General features: G+C 62.4%; 1 protein-coding gene across 6 annotated transcripts in view; it reads right to left on the bottom strand.

The window, feature by feature from the left end:
* The window catches only part of SBF1 (SET binding factor 1), a 38,095-nt gene that overhangs the window by 3,877 nt on the left and 15,780 nt on the right, over window positions 1-18,438 (bottom strand). For 4 of the 6 annotated variants that reach the window (XM_043968411.1, XM_043968412.1, XM_043968415.1 and 1 more), the window contains 29 exons: window positions 18,326-18,434; window positions 17,893-18,006; window positions 17,649-17,726; window positions 17,407-17,520; window positions 17,201-17,329; window positions 17,022-17,120; window positions 16,726-16,930; window positions 16,532-16,644; window positions 16,297-16,446; window positions 16,147-16,215; window positions 15,588-15,752; window positions 14,635-14,906; window positions 14,371-14,543; window positions 14,216-14,289; window positions 13,924-14,119; window positions 13,679-13,806; window positions 10,831-11,009; window positions 10,409-10,548; window positions 10,034-10,241; window positions 8,073-8,269; window positions 7,716-7,856; window positions 6,601-6,678; window positions 6,041-6,228; window positions 5,772-5,951; window positions 4,834-4,935; window positions 4,149-4,334; window positions 3,913-4,039; window positions 3,557-3,687; window positions 3,237-3,467 (listed from right to left, as the gene is read on the bottom strand). In XM_043968411.1, the coding sequence (XP_043824346.1) occupies window positions 3,237-3,467; window positions 3,557-3,687; window positions 3,913-4,039; window positions 4,149-4,334; window positions 4,834-4,935; window positions 5,772-5,951; window positions 6,041-6,228; window positions 6,601-6,678; window positions 7,716-7,856; window positions 8,073-8,269; window positions 10,034-10,241; window positions 10,409-10,548; window positions 10,831-11,009; window positions 13,679-13,806; window positions 13,924-14,119; window positions 14,216-14,289; window positions 14,371-14,543; window positions 14,635-14,906; window positions 15,588-15,752; window positions 16,147-16,215; window positions 16,297-16,446; window positions 16,532-16,644; window positions 16,726-16,930; window positions 17,022-17,120; window positions 17,201-17,329; window positions 17,407-17,520; window positions 17,649-17,726; window positions 17,893-18,006; window positions 18,326-18,434 (4,276 nt within the window). The remainder of the gene's footprint in view (window positions 1-3,236; window positions 3,468-3,556; window positions 3,688-3,912; window positions 4,040-4,148; window positions 4,335-4,833; window positions 4,936-5,771; window positions 5,952-6,040; window positions 6,229-6,600; window positions 6,679-7,715; window positions 7,857-8,072; window positions 8,270-10,033; window positions 10,242-10,408; window positions 10,549-10,830; window positions 11,010-13,678; window positions 13,807-13,923; window positions 14,120-14,215; window positions 14,290-14,370; window positions 14,544-14,634; window positions 14,907-15,587; window positions 15,753-16,146; window positions 16,216-16,296; window positions 16,447-16,531; window positions 16,645-16,725; window positions 16,931-17,021; window positions 17,121-17,200; window positions 17,330-17,406; window positions 17,521-17,648; window positions 17,727-17,892; window positions 18,007-18,325; window positions 18,435-18,438) is intronic. The other 2 variants (XM_043968413.1, XM_043968414.1) reach the window with 1 other exon arrangement.

Below are 18,438 nucleotides of genomic sequence, written 5' to 3'. Positions count from 1 at the left end.
AGGGCAGTCAGGAGGAAGGGGATTCAGAGAGACCAGCTGAGGCCCAAGCCCTTGGGAAGGGGAGTACTGGGCTCCAGCAGGCTGGACGAGAGGGTCTCTTGAAGGCCCTTCCCAGTAGGAGTGTGGTCCCCATGGACTGGCCCACGAGGTAGGGCCTGATGCCGGGTGGGGGGCCCAGTGGGGAGCCAATGCAGGTTGTAAGCATGGGAGAGATGCATGGAGCCTCTCATTTGGGAGAAAAGCTGAAATCACTCCCAGTCTTGCTTTAATTAAACTCTAACCTCGCTGCCTTGGACCCAGCAAGGCTGAGGGACTCGCAGAGACGCAGCCTTGGGTTCCTCCCCATCCTGCAGAGACTGAAGGGTGGTGGGGGAGGGCTGCAGCGAGCAAGGACAGACGGCGCCAGGGGAAGGATGCCAGGCAGAGTGCCAGCTAGCAGACTGAGCCCCAGGAGTCTGTCCTCACTACAGGCCTTGGTGGTACAAGACATTCCCGACTCACAGATGAATCAGTGACTGGTGGGAAAAAGGAACACAGGGCCCTCTCAACTCATCCACGGGCTAGATTTCTGAGCCTGAAGCCGGAGGGATAGGGCTCAGGAGGGCCAGCGGGGGCAGGTGGCCGGGGCAGAGCTGAAGGGGGACGAACATTCATAAGCACAGCCCATGCCCCCTCTCCTTGGGTAGAGCAGGGCAGACAGCATGAGGGCTTGGGGCTCTAAGTTCTACCAGCTTCTGTGGCCCAATGCCAGCACATGGACCCTCAGCCTCAGCAGCATGGACACAAGCAGGCCCACCTCGAGCCCTGTCCTGCCCAGGCCCAGCTCTGCTCCAGCCTCAGGACTTCCTTCTTCTCCCCGAAGCCCTCACAAAACTGGGCATCTCCGTCCAGCTCCTTCCCTACCCCACAGCACATCCCACCCACTGCTGCTCACTGGGTCGGGGAGGTCACCCCCTGCCGGAAAGGTGATGCCACCAGCTCAATCAGGAGGCTCCCCATCAGCAGGCTGCCCGCTCAGGGACCAAGGCAACCCAGCTAATTCCTCTCAGGAAGAGGAGACGAAGGCCCAGCCAAGGGCACCAAGAGTCAAGGCCTCACGTCCAGATAGGCTGAAAAGCTGAGCCCTTGGTGCCGCCACGTGGCCACTCTTGGGTCTCGGGACTTCCTCCCCCTTGCATCGTCACCTCCTCTCCCCCCTCACCCGCCTCTGGGCTTTGCTGCTTCATCATCTGCCTTCCTCTTTGCCTGGGCAATGGGCATGGTCTTCCACCTTCCTGGAGCACGCGTCTCCCCTCATGTCTCACCTTCTCCGTCCTGACAAAGCCAACTTCACTTAACTCTGACCATCCCTTCGCCACCTTCTGATCCCCCCCCACCCCGCCCCTTTCATGGCCAAACCAAAGGCTCAGCATTCTCCCCCAGTCACAGACTCTGTGTCTGAGGGGCATTGAGGCATCGGGGCACTGTCCCACCTGTAACTGAGAAAGACTTGTGCCCCTGTCTTGGTCCCTGTCTCTCCCCCTTCCCTCCCCCCACATACACCCTCACACACCCTTGCACTCACATCCACACACACTCATATTCACACACAATCACCCCCCCTCACGCACACCCCCATGCCCCCTCCAGACCCTCAGACCTTTCCCCACCTTTGCTGCCTCCCCTGACATATTCCAGGTGTTCAACGTCCTTGTTAAATTCTGGTGCCCAGGCCTGGGAACCTCAGCCCAGTGGGGCCTGAGTGAGGAAGGGAGGCCAAAGGGATGGCCACTTCCCTAGACCTGGGTGCTTGCGGCACCTGAAATTTCTAGGCTAACTTCACCTTGTGAAACAGTATGGAGCTTGAGTCCACTAACACCTCCTGCTCTTCTTTCCTAAGAGTTTCTCTGTAGCCACCCGGCCCCATCATCACTTGGCCGGCTGGACTTCCGGAGGTAGCAGACCAGCCCTGACCACGCCTGGCGATAGGACAGCCCAGCCTGTGCCTGGCCCTGACTGCCCCCGAAGTGAGGCCGCAAAGCCTCCCACCTGTCTGAAGAGCCCCCAGCGCTTCCCTGGTCTACATGTTTGAGGCTCTGCGTGCAGCCTACGCCCGGCAGCTGGCCCCCCAGGGACAAGACGTTCCCTTCTCCAGCACGAGCAGTGCTGCTCTCTGCTCTCCAGACCCTCCCCAAGATTCGGGTCTGAATCCTGACCCCAGCACCCCGGGCAGCCTCTTTGCTCATCTGTGAGAGGAGGAGGAGGAGGATAGGAAAAGCCCCTCTTTCCCCCTCCGGGCTACTCAGTGGAAATCACTTAGCCCTCTATCAAAGACTTCCATTATTTTCAGGGCTGCTGGGAGATCGGGGGCTCGCCAACTGACCCGCCGCCATCTTGGGGAGCGGCAGTGCACGAGCCCGCCTCCCACAGCTCTCACCAGCCCGTGCCCAGGCCACCACCCTCGGCCTCCATCTTCTCTATGCACCTTTGAAAACCAGAGCTGGTCCGTGCGCCCACCCCGGGCATCCCCAGCGGTGTTTCGCCTCAGTGCAATCACTTCTTTTTGTGGGAGAATTTCATCTGAGAGTGACCCATCCCTGTGGCAAACCCTTCTCTGACCTCTCTGACATCTGCTTCCCCAAATCGAAGGGACAGCCCATCCATCCTCCTCGGGCCCTGACACCCGGTCCCCACTGAAGCCTCCCTTTTAACAGTTATCTCCTGAGGACGGCGCCCCTCCTCCCAGCCCTCCTCATCACCCACCTTGGGCTCCCCCAGTGCCCCAAGTGCTCCTCAGGCCCTGGCCTGGGTCAGCCTCAAGCTCTCTCCCACCCTGCCAGGGCCTTCTGGGCCTGTCATCTCATCTGTCCCCAGGCTGCTCCCAGATGCCTCAGGGGGTCAGGGGCTCGAGGCCACATGGATGCTCCTCCCTCCCCAACCCACTCTGGACCCGATCTGCCACCAAGGGCCCTCTCCCTATGCTCACGTGCAGCCCCCCTTTCCCCCCCCCCCCCCCGCCCCAGCCAGCGCTTGGCTCAGACTCAGCCTTCTCTCCCCTGGGACTACGACGGATGCTTCACTGTGTCTCCCCTTCTCTTCCTCTCTCCCCTGCCCCAGTGCCCACCTCTCTGGGGCCTCGGCCCCAGCCCCCAAAGCCTCCCCTTCACCAGTGGTCCCTGTGGACCCCCTCCCTTTCCAGCACAGGCAGCCTGAGTGGCACCGAATAGAGGGTGTGGGGCGCAGGGCCCAGCACTCACCTCCAGCAGGCGCGAGATGGCGTCGGGCTGGGCTCGCAGACGGCTATCATAGCACGGCCAAATGACCCGACGCCTGCTCTGGGGGGCACCGCCGTCGGGCCGCTCCTCCTCCGGGGGCTCCGGAGGACCCTGGGCCAGCTCCCAGTCGTACGGGGGGCCCTCGGCCAGCGTCTCCCGGGTGTAGAAATCCCACACCTTCAGGTTGGACACGTTGCTGTAGGGACGCAGCACCTGAGGAGGAAGAGGAGGGGCTGTAGTCCCGGCCGTGGGTCCCTGGCCCCCTGGCCAAAGCAACTGCCTCGAGCCCCTCAACCCCTCACCTCGGTGTCTTCAGGGGCGTACATGTAGTTGTAGAACACGGGCGTCTTCTTGCTCAGCCTCTCTACATACTCCCACACGGATTTACAGGCTTGCTGGCTCTTCCTCTCACCCTTCTCATCATACAGTAGGCCTAGGGAAGGCGGAGGGAGCTCAGCCCCACATGTCCCATCCCCCCCAGTCCCGCAGCCGGCCCCCCACCTTCCCCCATAGCCCTCGCCCCATATGTCCCCCCCCCAGCTCTGACCCCCTGCACCCCCCCCAGCCCTGCAGCTCGCCCCCCCCCGCTTCCCCCCCATAGCCCTCGCCCCACATGTCCCGTCCCCCCCCCCCCCCCTGTCCCCGCAGCCAGCCGCACCCAGCTCAATGCGCTCATAGTCTGAATCCAACAAGAAGGTGCGGAAGCGGTGAGACACGTGGTGGTAGCTGAGGAACTTGAGGTAGAACTGGCTGAACTCAAACTCCATGGGGAACTGCAAGTGTACCTGGCGGGCAAGGCAGGGGTCACAGGTAGGGTCACCCCCCACAGCCCCCCCACCTGCCCCCTGCCACCCCCCACCAGCCTCCACACTCTCATCTCCCGCAGGCCCTCACCTGGTGCACACAATCTAAAAACTGCAGGAAGATGGGGGCAAAGCCGCTGCTCTGGCCCGCCAGCGTATGGGCCCCCCGGTGTGTAAAGCGATGTCCGAAGGACAGCCACTCCTTCTCCACCAGGAGCCGGAACCCCTCCAGGGTGCGGTAGTAAGGGTCGGAGAGCAGCTGCACTAATGACACCACCTACCCCCCGTCCCGAGCCAGCGGGTCAGAGCTCACGCACACACATACATGTGTGCCGCTGCCCCAGGGAACCCTTCTGGATCCCCGCCCCCAGCTGGCTCCAAAACTCCCAGGGACATCTGGCCTAGGTCTGGGAGGCACCAGGGGCCAGTTCCTGCGAGTGGCAGAGGTGGGGCATGAAGCCAGGTCCTCTCCCTGAGCCGCACGCACGGCTACCCGTGTGCCCCCACCGTGGCCTCCCATCTCACAGCACAAGGCTACACTCTTCCACCACCCTCCTGGCTCCAGCCCCCTCTTCTAGGCTCCCCTGACCCTTCCCTGGACACTGTCACTGCGTTATGGCCTCTCAGGAGGACTAGCGCATCATTTCTGCCTCAGTTTCCAGGGACTCAACCCAGGGCAGGCGCCTTCTTGGTCCAAGCTGATTGCACCAAACATGTGGCATGCTACCCCCCGGCCCCGCACAGAGAGCACGTGTGTGTACACACACACCCTTTACCTGTGTGGTAATGTCCCACCCATCTTCCAGGCTCACAAGGACAGAGGACCCCGAGTCCAGCAGCTCGACCACCAGCACGGACACCTGTAGCAGCTTGTGAATCTGGAGAAGGCAGGCAGAGACGTGGGCTGATGGCGCTGCCTCTGGCGACCATCCTGCCACGTACAGTGTTTTAGCCACGGGAGTGTCTGTGCCTCACCAGCCCCGAAGCCCATCCCTCCTGCTCCCCTGACATGCTGTCCCCAGGTGGCATGGCTGGCTTGCAAAGAGGGTGGGCATGGGCAGTGCACTCATGGAGAATATTGGTGAGGGGATTCTGGGCAGAAATGCACCAGACTTGATGCCTCTGTTCTTTCAAACTCCAAGATGCCAGGTGGGCTTCCCCTATTTCTCTCTCTCTACCTCCCTACACTGCCCCTGGGAAAGCTGATCTTGTCTGTGTCCCCCGCTTCCTGGATAGCTCCCCCCAAGTCTGGCTCCCCTTCCTGCCTGTCCCATCTAGCTCGTGGCCGCGGCCCGGACGAGGAGAATCACAGGACGCCAGAGCAGAAGGGGCTTTCTCAAGATTTAGCCGAAGGTCCTCAATCATGGTTCTCAAGCAGTGGGGGACGTCTCATTCCAGTCCCTTCATCTCACACATGGGAAGGCAGAGACGCAGGATGGGAACCCCAAGTTCCTTCCACTATAGGCCTTTCTAGCTAAGCTGTGACCAGTCAGCCCTCACAGAGACTGAGGCCTAGGCCAGGTGACAGGGCAGCTGCCAAAGGCCCCAGGCCCCCTGCCCTCATCTCCACACTGTGACCACACAGTGCCCCAGGGGGCCTCCTCCCACCTGACCCCATCCAGAGAGCCCCGTCCTGCCCAGCACACTTGAGGTGCGAGTGAGCGTGTCGGGGGCGAGGGAGAGGTGGGGGCGAGGGCCCCTCAGCCCCACGGACCTGGATCAGCCACTCAGACTCCTCGAGCGAGCGCAGGTAGGAGGCCGGGCTCTGCTCCCCGGCAGGGCAGCCGGGGACACACGCCTTCAGAAGCTTCTTGAAGCTTGCCTTCACCTGCCTCACTTCAAACACCTCGATGGGCACCAGTTCCCACTGTTGGAGGGGGTCTGGCCTCACGCCCTGTGGTGGGAAAGGAGGGAGCATGAGGGGATGACCAGGTGATGGGGAGGGCCGGCCTGCAGCCCCGCCCACCGGGACGCCCCGGTCACCTTGAGCTGGGCCTTGTCACCAATGATGTAGAGGGCCGCACGCTGGGGACGCAGGAAGCCCGGTTCAGAGGGAGCCCCGTTGGGCTGGGGGGGTACCAGCAGGTCCTTGCCGGCTAACCTGGAGCCCACGTCCACACCAAGGCTGGGCCCGCTGCTGCGACCACTGGCCCGGATGCTGCCCCATTTACCTGTGGGGAGAGAGCTGGGCTGAGTGGGCCGGTGGGGCTGGTAGGGTCCACTACTTACCTTAGAAATGGGGGCGGCAGAGCCAGGGCCATTCCAACTACAACTACAACCGGAATGCTTGGGGCGGGGACCCACAAGGTGCAGTTAGTGCTGGGCCGGAGGGGCAGCGCCTCCGATTTAGTGCCCTGGGTGTCGAGAGCGCACCGAGGGCAGAGACGCGTGTTTGCTGGCTGGTGTGGCCGGGGCCGAGTCAGTGCACAGATGATGGGGGCGTCTGCAGCTCGGCTCAGTGAGGGACACAGAGAGGGGGTGAGTTAATGGCCTGGGGTGGTGAGGGGGACACAGGCAGAGTTAGTGCCCAGGGCTTACGGTACCTCGGGGAGCAGTCCGTCTGGTGACTGATGCTGTCGTGGGGTTGGACAGAGTAGTGACCCTGGCTCTGGGACTGGGTGCTGGGGGGGGCACAGCACAAAGAGAAGACTCAGGCCCCGCCCCCGGGTAGCAGCCATTGGGGAGGCCTCCTCTCCTGTCTCCTCCACCAAAGCCCAAGGAGGCCCGCCCTCCTGAGTGCCTCTCCCAGCAGGCCAAGGCTTTAGGAGCAGCCTCGGCCCCTCGCTTGGAGGGTGGGGGCCGCCTTCTTGCTGGGCTCAACAGACCATGGGAGGTCAGGTCTGATGGGTGGGAAAAGGCCCGGGAGGCCCCTGGGGGGTGAGCGTAGCCAGGGAGGGAGGCCCAGATGCACTCCAAACTCAACTGGCTGTACAAAGGAGGTGACACTTGGCTGAGAGAAGAGCTGAAGAGAGCTGGGAGGGGTAGAACCAGCCAGAGGCCTGGCCCCCCAAACAGGTGTCCCGTGGATCCCGCTGCCAGGGGCGGCCCTGCCCCAGCTTGCTCAGAGGCCAGCCGGCTCTGAGGGGCCTCCTGCAGAGCCCCTGGTCCTCAGCTCCATGCTGGGCCTCCCCAGCCCAGAACCACTAGGTTTTCCAACATCGCCCGCTGCTACATGGTCTACCCTTCAGACACCCTGATGGGTGACCTTGATGCCTTCTGGGCGCCTCGCGGCTGGCCCCTTCTGCAGAAGGCCTCCTCTGCCCCAGCAGGGGCGGAGCCTCTTCTGTCCTAACACATCCCCAACCCGGGACAAAAGCAGCTGTGAGTCAATGCCATGTGACCTCACACCTTGGCAGCTAACCATTGGGCTAAGAAAACCCCCCCAGACACTTATTAAGCACCTACGGTATACTGAGCACTGTACTGGGGATGCAGGAACAGCTGCCCTCAAAGATGCCACCCCTGAGTATACCAGTCTCCTTTGTGGCTGGTTTAGCAGAGCCAGGCAGTGGAGCAGTCAGCCCAAGTGCCTGCCCATGGGGGGCATCATGTCCTCCCCAGCCCATACCTCAGGCCCTGTGCCCAGTGCCCAAGCATCTACTGTGGGCTGGGTGCTGGAGCTGGTGGCAGGGATGGCCAGAGGCCCCCGGGCACTCACCGTGACTCGCCATGTGCATAGACGTGAAGCCACTGAGGGTATTGCGCCCAGAAGCAGCGTCTGCGTAGCGGGGCATGGCGCTCACTACTGCCTGGAGGTACTTCTCCTGCTCTAGACTGCTGGAGTCAGCCTGGGACTGACCTGGAAGGGGGGAGAGCAGATGGGGGGTCTGAGGGATGGGCGCACATACACATGTGTGTGCTGACAGGCCAGTGTGTCCCTGGGCAGGCGGGACCCTCTCTGCTCCCCAGAGCCCTCCCACGGGATGGGTCTGATCCAGGAGGGGAGGCGAGGGAATGCGTGACGCCTGGAGAAGGCCCCCCACCCCCTTGGGGCCCGGGCCGGTCAGGCTGTCACCTGGGGACGGTGCGTTCTGAGCTTTGAAGAGGCCCACCACTCCTTTGCCGTGCAGTCCTCCCGAGCGCAGCAGCACCGCCTTCGAACGACTGCTGCGCCAGCACACCACAGGGAAGCGGTTCTGACGGTAACAGCGAGATATGCGCTGCAGGGTGTTGTCCTGGATGGTCTGGGGTACAATCAGCAGCCCCGGGTAGCTGGAGGCCAAGAGGAGGCAGAAGCTCACATGGGGTGCCCAGGCCATGCGGGGCTGCCCGTGTCCTCACGGGCCCTCCAGTGCGGCACTTTGCGATGGCTCTCGTGTTCAGTGCATCGTCCTTCCCACCCTCTGGGGCCAGCCCCCTCCGGCCCAGCCAACGCTCTCATGTGGCTGGTCTCTCCACCTCCCCCATCCAGGCTCCCCTCGTCCACCCGCTGGAAGGCCAAAGGGCCATTGCTGCCCTCGGCCGAGCCACGAGAGAGCCGGGAGCAAGCTGACTTGCTCGTGGTTCCAGATCTTTTTCCCATGAAAGGCTGCCAGGGCATTCTGGTAGTGAGCTTGCCGGTGGCCTCACAGTGACAGCTGGGGCCCAAGGTCCAGCTGCTTCCCCAGGCCATTGGCCTGCCTCCCCCCAGCCCTGACTGTGACCCAGTAGGTAGGACAGCCCAGCGGCGCACTCTCTTCCCCCGAGCCCCTGGCCCCTGACTGGGCCCTGCTGAAACCCACCCTTCCCTTTCTGTGACTCCTGCCTGTGGCTGCTGACTGAAGTGGTGCTCTACACATTTCTGGAGAGAGGCGGGGAGGAAGAAGGTCAGTCTTTGTTAAATATTAACCCTGGGAGGGAGGCCCACTTTATAGCTGAAGAAAACTGAGGCAGAGGGCGAAAGACCCTGCAGCCGGGAAGTGTCCAAGGCCTCTCTCTACCTGTCGTGGTGCCGCCAGCCCCAAGACTACAGACACAAACTCCCAGGCCCTACCTCAGAGCAAGCTGGGCCAGGATACAGACCCACACGAAATGGGGCTGACATCATGCCACGCGCTCCTAACCTCCAAACTACAGGGCGTGGAAAGCTTCACCCAGGAACAGAGCAGCTGGGGACGGGACAAGGCAGCAGCAGCACCCACCCCACTCCCCAGACGTTTCCCGACACTGATTCAGCTACAGAAAGCGGACGCTGGGATAGCGGCCAGACCCAGGACTCTTTGCATGGGGCCCAACAGGGTGAGCACAACATTCAGGGCCTGTGAGCCACAGGACTCAGCCAGAGAAGCCACAGCTGGGCTGGGCCCCCAGGCTTCCTCGCTCCAGGACAGGTCTTTGCCTCCTCTCATGCTGACTCTGGGACACTCTGGCCCCAGCAGCTGAGCCAGCACCCCCCCAGCTCCAGTACCCACTGCAGCTCCCTCTCTCTGCAGGCAGTTGCCTCTCTCTCCTTGCTCCCACTCCCTCAGTAGCACCCCAAGAGCTGGCTCCCACTGTCTCTACTCTGACCCACTCTTCACAGTCACCTCCAAAATGCTCAGTCCCCAGACTTTCTCTGGGACTCTCCATCCTGGGCCACCACTGGGCTAACCCAAGACTCTCTACTGATTTGCTCCACACCCCAAGTTTCCCTCCCAGAGTCTCAACTGTCCAGCCAGCACCCCTGGAACAGCAGAGGCCCAAGCTGCTGCTCACTCCTTGGCTTTTCCTCTGGCTGCCGTTCCCAGCTCTATGCTGGGCTGCCTCTCTCTCCTTGGGGGAGCTCATCCCATGAATTCTGGACACATCTTTAAGCCAAGGCTCTCTGCAGTCTCCCTCCACCCCTAACCTTTACCCTGCGCTCCCGACTCCCTGAACCTGCTTCTCCAGCCCTTCTCATCTCCACTGACCAATCTCTTTCCAGCCCTCCACCCCAGCCTCCGCCACAGCACTTAACCACCAGATTCTGCCCCATGCCCTCTGCCCTTCCCATCACTGAGGCCCAGCACGGGAGCTCACCTGCGGCAGATGGCATACATGCGGTTGACAGGAGTGACCCTGAAGGGCTCGGACTTGGCACGACTTAGGCTGCTGCTCAGGGTGCCCAGGCCCAGGCGCTGGTAGTCTCGGCAGCACGCCCGCTCCACGAGGCTGTTCATGGTGAGCCGATCTGAGGGTTTCAGTGCTGAGGTGGGCGTCAGCGTGCTGGGCTCCAGTTCCTCCGACACTGAGGGCAGAGAGCAGCGTCACAGACCCAGGAGAGCGGAGGGCCCGGGCGGCCTGCAGAACGCGGGGCCATGGCCTGGAGCCCTAATGGGAGAGCAGGGCCTCGTGGCCAGTCGGGCCCCTCCCCACTTCCCCTCAGGCCCCAAGTCTCCCTCCCTCCTCCCAGACCTGAGATCTCGTCTTCCTGGTCGTCCGGGGGCACAGGTTGACCCCGCTGCTCCCAGCTCGGGGGGTTGTACTTCTTCCGAGTGACATATTGGCGACCAATCGTCTTCTTGGCATTCTTCACTAGGTTCCGTGACAGGGTCCTATGTAGAGGAGGAGCAGGCAGGTGCTAGGTTTCAGGAGTGGGACACACACACACACATGCACGCATGCACAGACACATGCAGGCACATAGACATGCATATGCAAACACAAACACAGACACGTGCACACACACATGCATGTGCACACACGCACAGAGATGCGCACGTGAGGGTGCTGAGCCAAAGATGGCTGTGTCTGTCAATGGTGGGTGTGTCAAGGGCCCATTAGAGGTTGTACCTCAGAACAAGCCTCTTGTTGAGGGCAAGGGGCCAGGGCGGTACCTCAGGGATGGGCTCTTCTCCTTGGTTGTACGCGGCTGCCGGCCAGCTGTGTGGATGGAGCCGGCAGTGAAAGCAAACGTCCCCTTGATGTCTGCTGGGTAGCGCAGCTTGTGCAGATGTTTTCGGAAGACCTCGGCACTCTCTGAGCCCACCTCCTCGTCAAATGCCATCTTCAGCAGCTGTGGAGGGAGCCAGTCAGAGGTCAGGGCACGGTCTGAGTGCAGGTCAGGAAGGAAGGACCCTGACAGAATTCTTGGGCACGGCCACAGCCAGGGCCAGGCCCGGCAGCTACAGACGACCCAGGGCCCTTCTCAAACTCCTGACAAAGACGTCTAGACACACTGACGGGAGGGGAGGCTACGTCGGATCGCTTTGCTAAGGCGACCAAAGCAAAACAGAAGCAACAATGAGGAACTGAGGAAGCAGAACTAAGAAAACCAAGAAAATACAATGGTGAGGGCAGGCAAGGCCAGACCAGGCCCCCACGGGATGAGGAAGTGTGGGCATGGACAGTGCCAGTGGGGCGCAGGTACAGAACCCACAGCCGCCAGGCGGCCGCCTCCCCCAGGGAGCTGCAGCTTGGGGCCCAGCTGCTGTTCTCCGGTCACTGGGATTCCGGATAATGCCTAAAACAGGAGGCAGCCGTGCAAGCGCTCTAAACCAAGGGGACAAAGTGCTCCTCACAGGCCCTAGGCATCAGAGCATCTGCTGGACGCTGGCATGCCCTGGCTCCTCCGCCCCTCCTGGCATCCCTCAATGGAGGCCTTCTCCATCCCGGGGTCCCCCCCACAGCCGTCCAGCCAGGTGGCCTCCAAGTCCTCCTCGTCCTCCTCCTCGCACCCACGCGGGCACGCGGGCACGCGGGCGGGCATCCCTCGAGGTTCTGCCGCCTCTTCCCATGCTCTCCTGGATTTCACTATCATCTGCACACCTGTGACTCACCCAGCTCCCTATGCAGGCCCAGTCTCTCCTTGGCTCCATCCTCACACGACTCACTGTTTCCTTCCCACAACACATCCCAGAGCCATCTCACAGTCAATACAGTCAAACAGAAGCAGTGAATCCGTCTCCCAGCTCTCCTCCGGGTCAGTGCCCTGCCCTTCCTACCACCTGCAATGGACCCTTCCCACCATTCTCACCTCCCTGATGACCAAGAGCTCACAGATCTGACCTGTGACCGTATCTCGTTCCTTCTGCCTCTACGACTACCCACGGCCACCATCTTGGTTCAGGGCCTTGCTTCTTCTCACCTGCACTCACTCCCACAGTGGCCTCCCGACTGCTCTTTCCCCAGTGCAGTCCATCTCTCACCAAATGCCCCCTACTCAAGAAACTCCCGTGGCTCCCCATTGCTACCAACCACAAATTCCTGGTTGTGTTTAAAGCCCAGCTCAACATCCAATGTCCCTCGCCTTCCCCTACTCTCCATCTCTCGTCGTGGGGTCCTCACGCCTCCTCCTGGTCTCCCTCCTCCCAGCATCAGCTTCTACAGCCAGCCCTTCTTGGTCCCCCCAGTGCCACTGTATCTACTGCCTGGTGATTCCACGTAGGTAGTATTTCTCCCCACAGATTTCAGGCTTTTCTGCTTTGGTCTTTGTATCAACAGCACACACCACAGTGTGTCAGCACCCGACAACCAAAATGTGGCTAGGGGGTCAGCGTTGAGCTGCTCTTGAAAGTGCTCAGAGTCGCAAAGGGCACGACAGGGGGCAAGGGCCAAAACAAAGAAGGCAGCCTTGAGTAGGACCAACATGCATTTGGGTCTGACAATCAATTGTAGAAGATGAAGGAGCAGCCTTTGTTCAAAAGGCTCTCCCCCAGCCAGCCAATAAGCATTTATTAAGCACCGCCTGTGTGCCGGCCCTGTGCTAAGTGCAGAGGGACTTTTCAGGCCCAACAGAAACCCCAAACTCAGGATGGGGTCAGGGCACCATCTGCCCCCGTCAGACCACAGCTGGAACCCTGCCCTCCCTGGGGCCTCACTCTTTGATAAGGACAACCAAGACATGGGGAATTTCCACACAAGAATGGCTGATGGGGGGCAGCTAGATGGCGCAGTGGATAGAGCACCTGAGCTCAAATCCGGCCTCAGACACTTAACACTTACTAGCTGTGTGACCCTGGGCAAGTCACTTAACCCCAATTGCCTCACTTAAAAAAAGAATGGCTGAAGGAATTGGGAAAGTCTCATAGGAAAACACCTCCCAGAAGCATGATGTCTATCTCTGGGGGAGGGGGCAAAAAAGGTGGGAACTGTGGCTCCAGAGGCCAGAGGTGGCCCCAGTGGTCAGACTTCAGCTCATCTAGGGGAGAATTTGCCAAGAGAGAGACGCGGCATCAAGACACTCGGCTCCCAGACAGGTGACGAGTGGGACGTCACAGGGGTCACTTCTCGGGGAGTTTATGGGAGAGCCCTACAATGGGCCAGAGGATGGACTTGGGGGCGGGGGGGGGGGGGGCTTCTGAATAAGGGAAGGGACGCTTTTCAAAGCACCAAAAACCAAGACAAGGAGGAGGAGGAGAGCTGGGCAAGGAGACCAGTGGTGGTGCCCGGAGACCAGTGGTGGTGCCCACAGACCAGGTCAGCTCTTACAGAAAAGGACACGCAGAGAACCGAGGAAGACAAATGCTGCACGGCACCGTCCCCTGGGCATGAGGCTGGGGTTCTGTACCCTGAGGCAGCAGGGAATGTCCACAGAAGCACCGAGTGGGTGGTGGACACGGAGGGAGAGGGGAGAGGGAGGCAGGGCGCAGCAACTGAGCTGTGGCCAAGCTCGCGGGTAGGGGGCAGAGACAGAAAGACGCTTGGGGCCCCCGCTGGCCACAGAGAAGATGGGGAGGCTCAGACCTGGAAGGTACAAGAACGAAGCTGTAGCCCGTCCTGCAGGAACTGGTCCACGTGAGCCTGGACGCTGATCCGCTTCTCCTTGGTGAGAGAGGCCACTGGGAAGGACCGGACAACAACCTGTTCCCCCACTGGGGGGCACGGAGAAGGGTCAGGGAGGGAGAGGAGCAGGAGGCCCCCCCCAGGGTGGATGTCCATCAGGCCCAGGGGGTAGGGAGGGGAGGCTGGGGGTCCCGAGTGGTCCTCACCCAGGGGATCCGTGGGCATCCCAGTGAAGATGACCCGGTAGGTGGTGAGAAAGACGGCCCCCTCAGCGGGCAGGAGGGCCGGCCCCCCAAGGCTGCCCCCAGAGCCCTCCTCCCGGCCGTCGGGCAGCAGGTAGACACGGAGGCCGTCCAGGACGCACTCCTCTCCCGGGAGCAGGCTGGGCCGCAGCAGCTTGGGCTGGAGTAGGGAGAGGAGGGGGAGGGCTTGGGGCAAGGCCCTGAGGCACCGGGCACCACCCGCCCTCCCTGGTCCCTGGCTCGTGCCTGGCCTCACCTTCTGGATGGGTGGCAGCCTCTTGCTCTCGCGGTGCACGGCCTCAAGGGTCTCGATGTGCATCTGGACGATGTCTGGAGGAGGGAGGGTCCTCTTAGGTCCCCAGTGGGTGGGGTCGTCCCACTGCCTGCCCGCCAGCACCTGCTATACCCTACCTGGCACCATGACGTGCAGCCCTTTGAGGTGCTCGCTGGTGACGCCGCTCTCGGTGCACACCTTGTCCACAAAGCGGTTGATGAAACGTACCACGGCTCCCGCCACGTCCGAAGTCTCAGCGTCCTCGAAGCCGCTCTCTGTGTCGTAACTCTCGGCCATGCTGCCCGCCATGCTGTGCCCAGAGGAGGGGGTGGGCATGGTGGTCCCCGTCCCGCCCGCCCCCCGCCCCGGCCTGTCTGCCCCGCCTGTGCCCGCACACCCACCTGTTGGTAACCACACTGTTGCTCATGCTCTCCAGGTCGCCCAGACCGGCCCGCTCACGCAGCAGGCGGCTCTTGCTGCTGTCCAGGGGCAGCAGGAGGTAGCTCATGCGGTTGGCATAGTGGATGGCCTGGCTGAACACCGTGCTCTCCTCCTTCTGCACCAGCTCCTGCTGCTTGTCCCGGCCCAGCGTGGGCCACAAGCGCCTCTGCTCTGAGGCCACGTCCAGGGCCGACCGTTCCTCCTCCTGCTCCTCGTCTTCCTCGTCCTCCCCCTGTCACCGTGACAGGACACTCAGGCTGGTGCTCCAAGGAGGGCAGCCCCCCCCATACACATGGGGCTTCCAGGGGCTGGGAGGGACACATCTGCACACACACATGCACACACCCACCCACCTGGGCTCCCTGGGGGCTGGACATGTCTACACACGTGTGTGCACATACTCACCTGGGCTCCCTGGGGGCTGGGCATGTCTATACACGTGTGTGCACATACCTACCCGGGCTCCCTGGGGGCTGGACATGTCTACACACGTGTGTGCACACACCCACCCGGGCTCCCTGGGGGCTGGACATGTCTGCACACGTGTGTGCACACACCCACCCGGGCTCCCTGGGGGCTGGACATGTCTACACACGTGTGTGCACACACCCACCCGGGCTCCCTGGGGGCTGGACATGTCTACACACGTGTGTGCACACACCCACCTGGGCTCCCTGGGGGCTGGACATGTCTACACACATGTGTGTGCACATACTCACCTGGGCTCCCTGGGGGTTGGGAGGGACATGTCTGCACACACATACATGCACATGCATCACATGCATACACACGCATACACACACACATGCTCACATACACTTATGCACACACTCCCACACACGCTTGCATACACTCAGGCACACACACACACATGCACACACGCAGGGCTCCCATGCCCCTCCCTTGCTCCCACCTTAGCTGAAGGGCCATCCTCTTCCTCAGTGGGCTCCAGGTAAAGGGCGCGGATGTGAGTCTGCACATCCCCATAGAACATAGCCTCCCAGAACTGGGGGGTGCTCCACACCACATGTTCCTGAACGCAGCTGTACGCAAACTGTGTCACCCCAGGGCTCAGCTTCTAGAGAAACCAGGCCCAGTCCGGGGTTACCCACAGAAGCCTCCCCAGGGGGAGTAGCACTCCGCGGGGCAGGCCTCCAGAGAAGGGAGCTCAGAGGCCTCTGGTCCAGCCTGACATGACACCCACCAGTGGGTGATAGGCAGCTCACTACTTCCCTAGGCAGGCCACTCCCCTTGGGGGAGCTCACCCTGCCAGGAACATTGGCCGCTTGGCCCTTCTGCCCATGGAGGGCAGATTTAGGGTGACTGGGGAGGGGCCAGGGCCCAGGGTCCCCAGGCCTGGGAGCATCCATGGGCAAAGGGAAGCAGGAGTTGATGAGGCAGTGACTCTGCCAAGAAACCAGGACATGCCCCTGCCCCGCCCTCAGGGCTGAGCCCGTGGGCCTGTCACTCACCCTACAGAAGGCTGTGACCAAGGGTAGCAGGGCTGCAGCGATGCCATGCTCATCCATTGCAGTGCAATCCTGGGGAACACATGGGCAGTGGTCACGCCTGGCAGGGGGGACGGGAGCCCGCCGGCCCTGGCCGTGGGTCACGACCCTCACCTGCAGGCAGCAGTTCATCATGCGCACCACAAAGTCAAACTGCTGGTGGTCCAGGACGGCGCGGTTCTGCTGGACGTGCAGATGGAGCTCGCGCGTGAGGCAGCGGCGGGCGGCTCTACCTTTCAGAGCCCGGAGCACGGCCGGCAGCAGCTGGAGGCACAGGACAGTGAGGCCCAGCCACAGGGCCCCTGCCTCCCTCCCGGGCCGCCTGCCACCCCCGGGCTACCCCCCTCACCTTCTTGGCCTCCAACATTTTCCCCTCAAAGACGTAAGAGATGCAGTTTCGGACGACTTCGAGCCGCCGGGCACTATTGGCATGGACCGCGCCATTGCGCTCGACGATGGCAGCTGGGGAGCGAGTGGCATCAGTGGTATCTGTCTGCCCAGCCTAGCCCACCCCCCGCCCCAGCCCCTGGCACAGGAGCTCACCCATGGGGGGCCCCGAAGGCACAGTGGCCTTCTTCTCGGCTCGCACGGCAGGGGGTGCACCCTGTAGCTTGGCAGTGGCCTGGTCGATAATCCACTGCACGGTGCTTTCATCCAGGCGTGGGAAGGGGCGTGGCGCCCGCCGCAGGTGGCTGCCCTCCCCTGGCCTCTGAACCTTGTGCATTGTCACAGCGGGGTAGGGGTTCTCCTGGCAGGGGCACAAGGGCAAGGGTCACCCCCACGGGCTGGGCAGCCCGAGGCCATGCCAACCCCCGACCCCCGCCTCCACGGCCGCCTACATTCTTGTACAGCTGCTCCGCGAGCTCCTTCACGTGGCGCAGGATGCGGTGAGGCTGGTTCTCATCGGCCCGCATCCTCTTCACCTCGTTGGCCACCAGCTGAGGAGAGGGAGGTCAAGGAAGAAGGGGGACCCCGGCAAAGGGACAGCTCCCCACCCCCACCCTGGAGCAGCTTTTACCTCATCAAACAGGTCAGTGGTCCGGTAGGGGACGCCCCGCTCCGACACGAAGCCGGCAAAGGCCATGCCCTCCAGCACCTTGAGCAGGAAATCATCCTCCACCAGGCCCCGCTGGCCCAGGAATGCAGCCTGCAGGGCAGACATGGAGTCAGGGGCCTGGCCCTCAGCTCCAGGGGGCACTGGAGGGTGGGGGCCAGGGGGCTCACCTTGTGGAAGCGGATCACAGGCTCAGGATGGATACGCACAATGTGCAGGCACCAGCGATAGCCTTGGAGCAGCTGGGCAAAGAGGCGCAGGAACACGGCCCGGAGCTCCTTGTCCTGGGGGAAGCTGGACTTTAGAGGCTGGTAGAGGAGCCTGGGGACCAGGGCAGGGGGAGGGGGGGGGCCTCCTCTGTCCCTGACAGGGCGGGTGCCCCTGGGGGGCACCTTGCTCCCTTGACACATACCTGCATTTTTAAGGAAGAGGTGGAGGTAGCTGGGGGAGGAAAGGCAAGGTCAGCGAGCTCTAGCTCAGGATCCAGGACCTGCAGAGACAGACGGGTGACTGGACCCTTGCAGAGGCAGCCCAGAGGAGGGCCCTCCCTGTCCAGGCTCAGGACTCGCCTCCCAAAGCCCGCAGGAGCGCAAGGATACTCCCCCATCACCCTCAGCGGCCCTGGTTCAGCACTCAGGGTCACCGGCCTCACTTACCATGCAGAGGGCGCTGTGAGTCTGGCTGTGCAGGGGCTCAGGGAGGGGAGGGATATGCACACACTCAGGGACGGTGACCGTCCCCCCATCCAAGTCGGCAATGATCACGTCGAGCTGTGAGCAGGAGGGAAGGAGCGCGTGAGTGGGCTTGGGGGATGCCCCGCAGGCAGAGGAAGCCCAGGGGAGCTCAGCAGGACCAGCGAAGGGGAGGGGCTGGAGGCTGGGGCATCGCTGACTGCAGAATAACCACTGTGTGCCAGCCACTTGGCTCAAGGCTGATCCCCATGTTGGAGATGAGGTAACGCGAGGTAGCGTGACTCGGCCAGGGTCACTCCGCTAGCGACCAGGGCCAAGTGCTCCGGCTGCTGGGATAGGAGCAGGACGGATGGGGTGGGGGCAGGGCGGGAGGCCGCGATTGCCCACGTCTCCTCACCAGCTCCTGGGTCTCTGCCTGGAACAGAGAGTTGACGCCAATGATGAAAGGCGTGGGGGTGCTGAGAACCTCCAGGAGCTGCGCGGGCAGGATGGGCACGTAGGTAAAGCTGT

This window comes from Dromiciops gliroides, chromosome 5, assembly GCF_019393635.1.
Source record: "Dromiciops gliroides isolate mDroGli1 chromosome 5, mDroGli1.pri, whole genome shotgun sequence".
Taxonomy (NCBI): Eukaryota; Metazoa; Chordata; class Mammalia; order Microbiotheria; family Microbiotheriidae; genus Dromiciops; species Dromiciops gliroides.
Note: the sequence above shows the minus strand (reverse complement) of the source record. Positions and strands in the feature narration are given on the sequence as shown.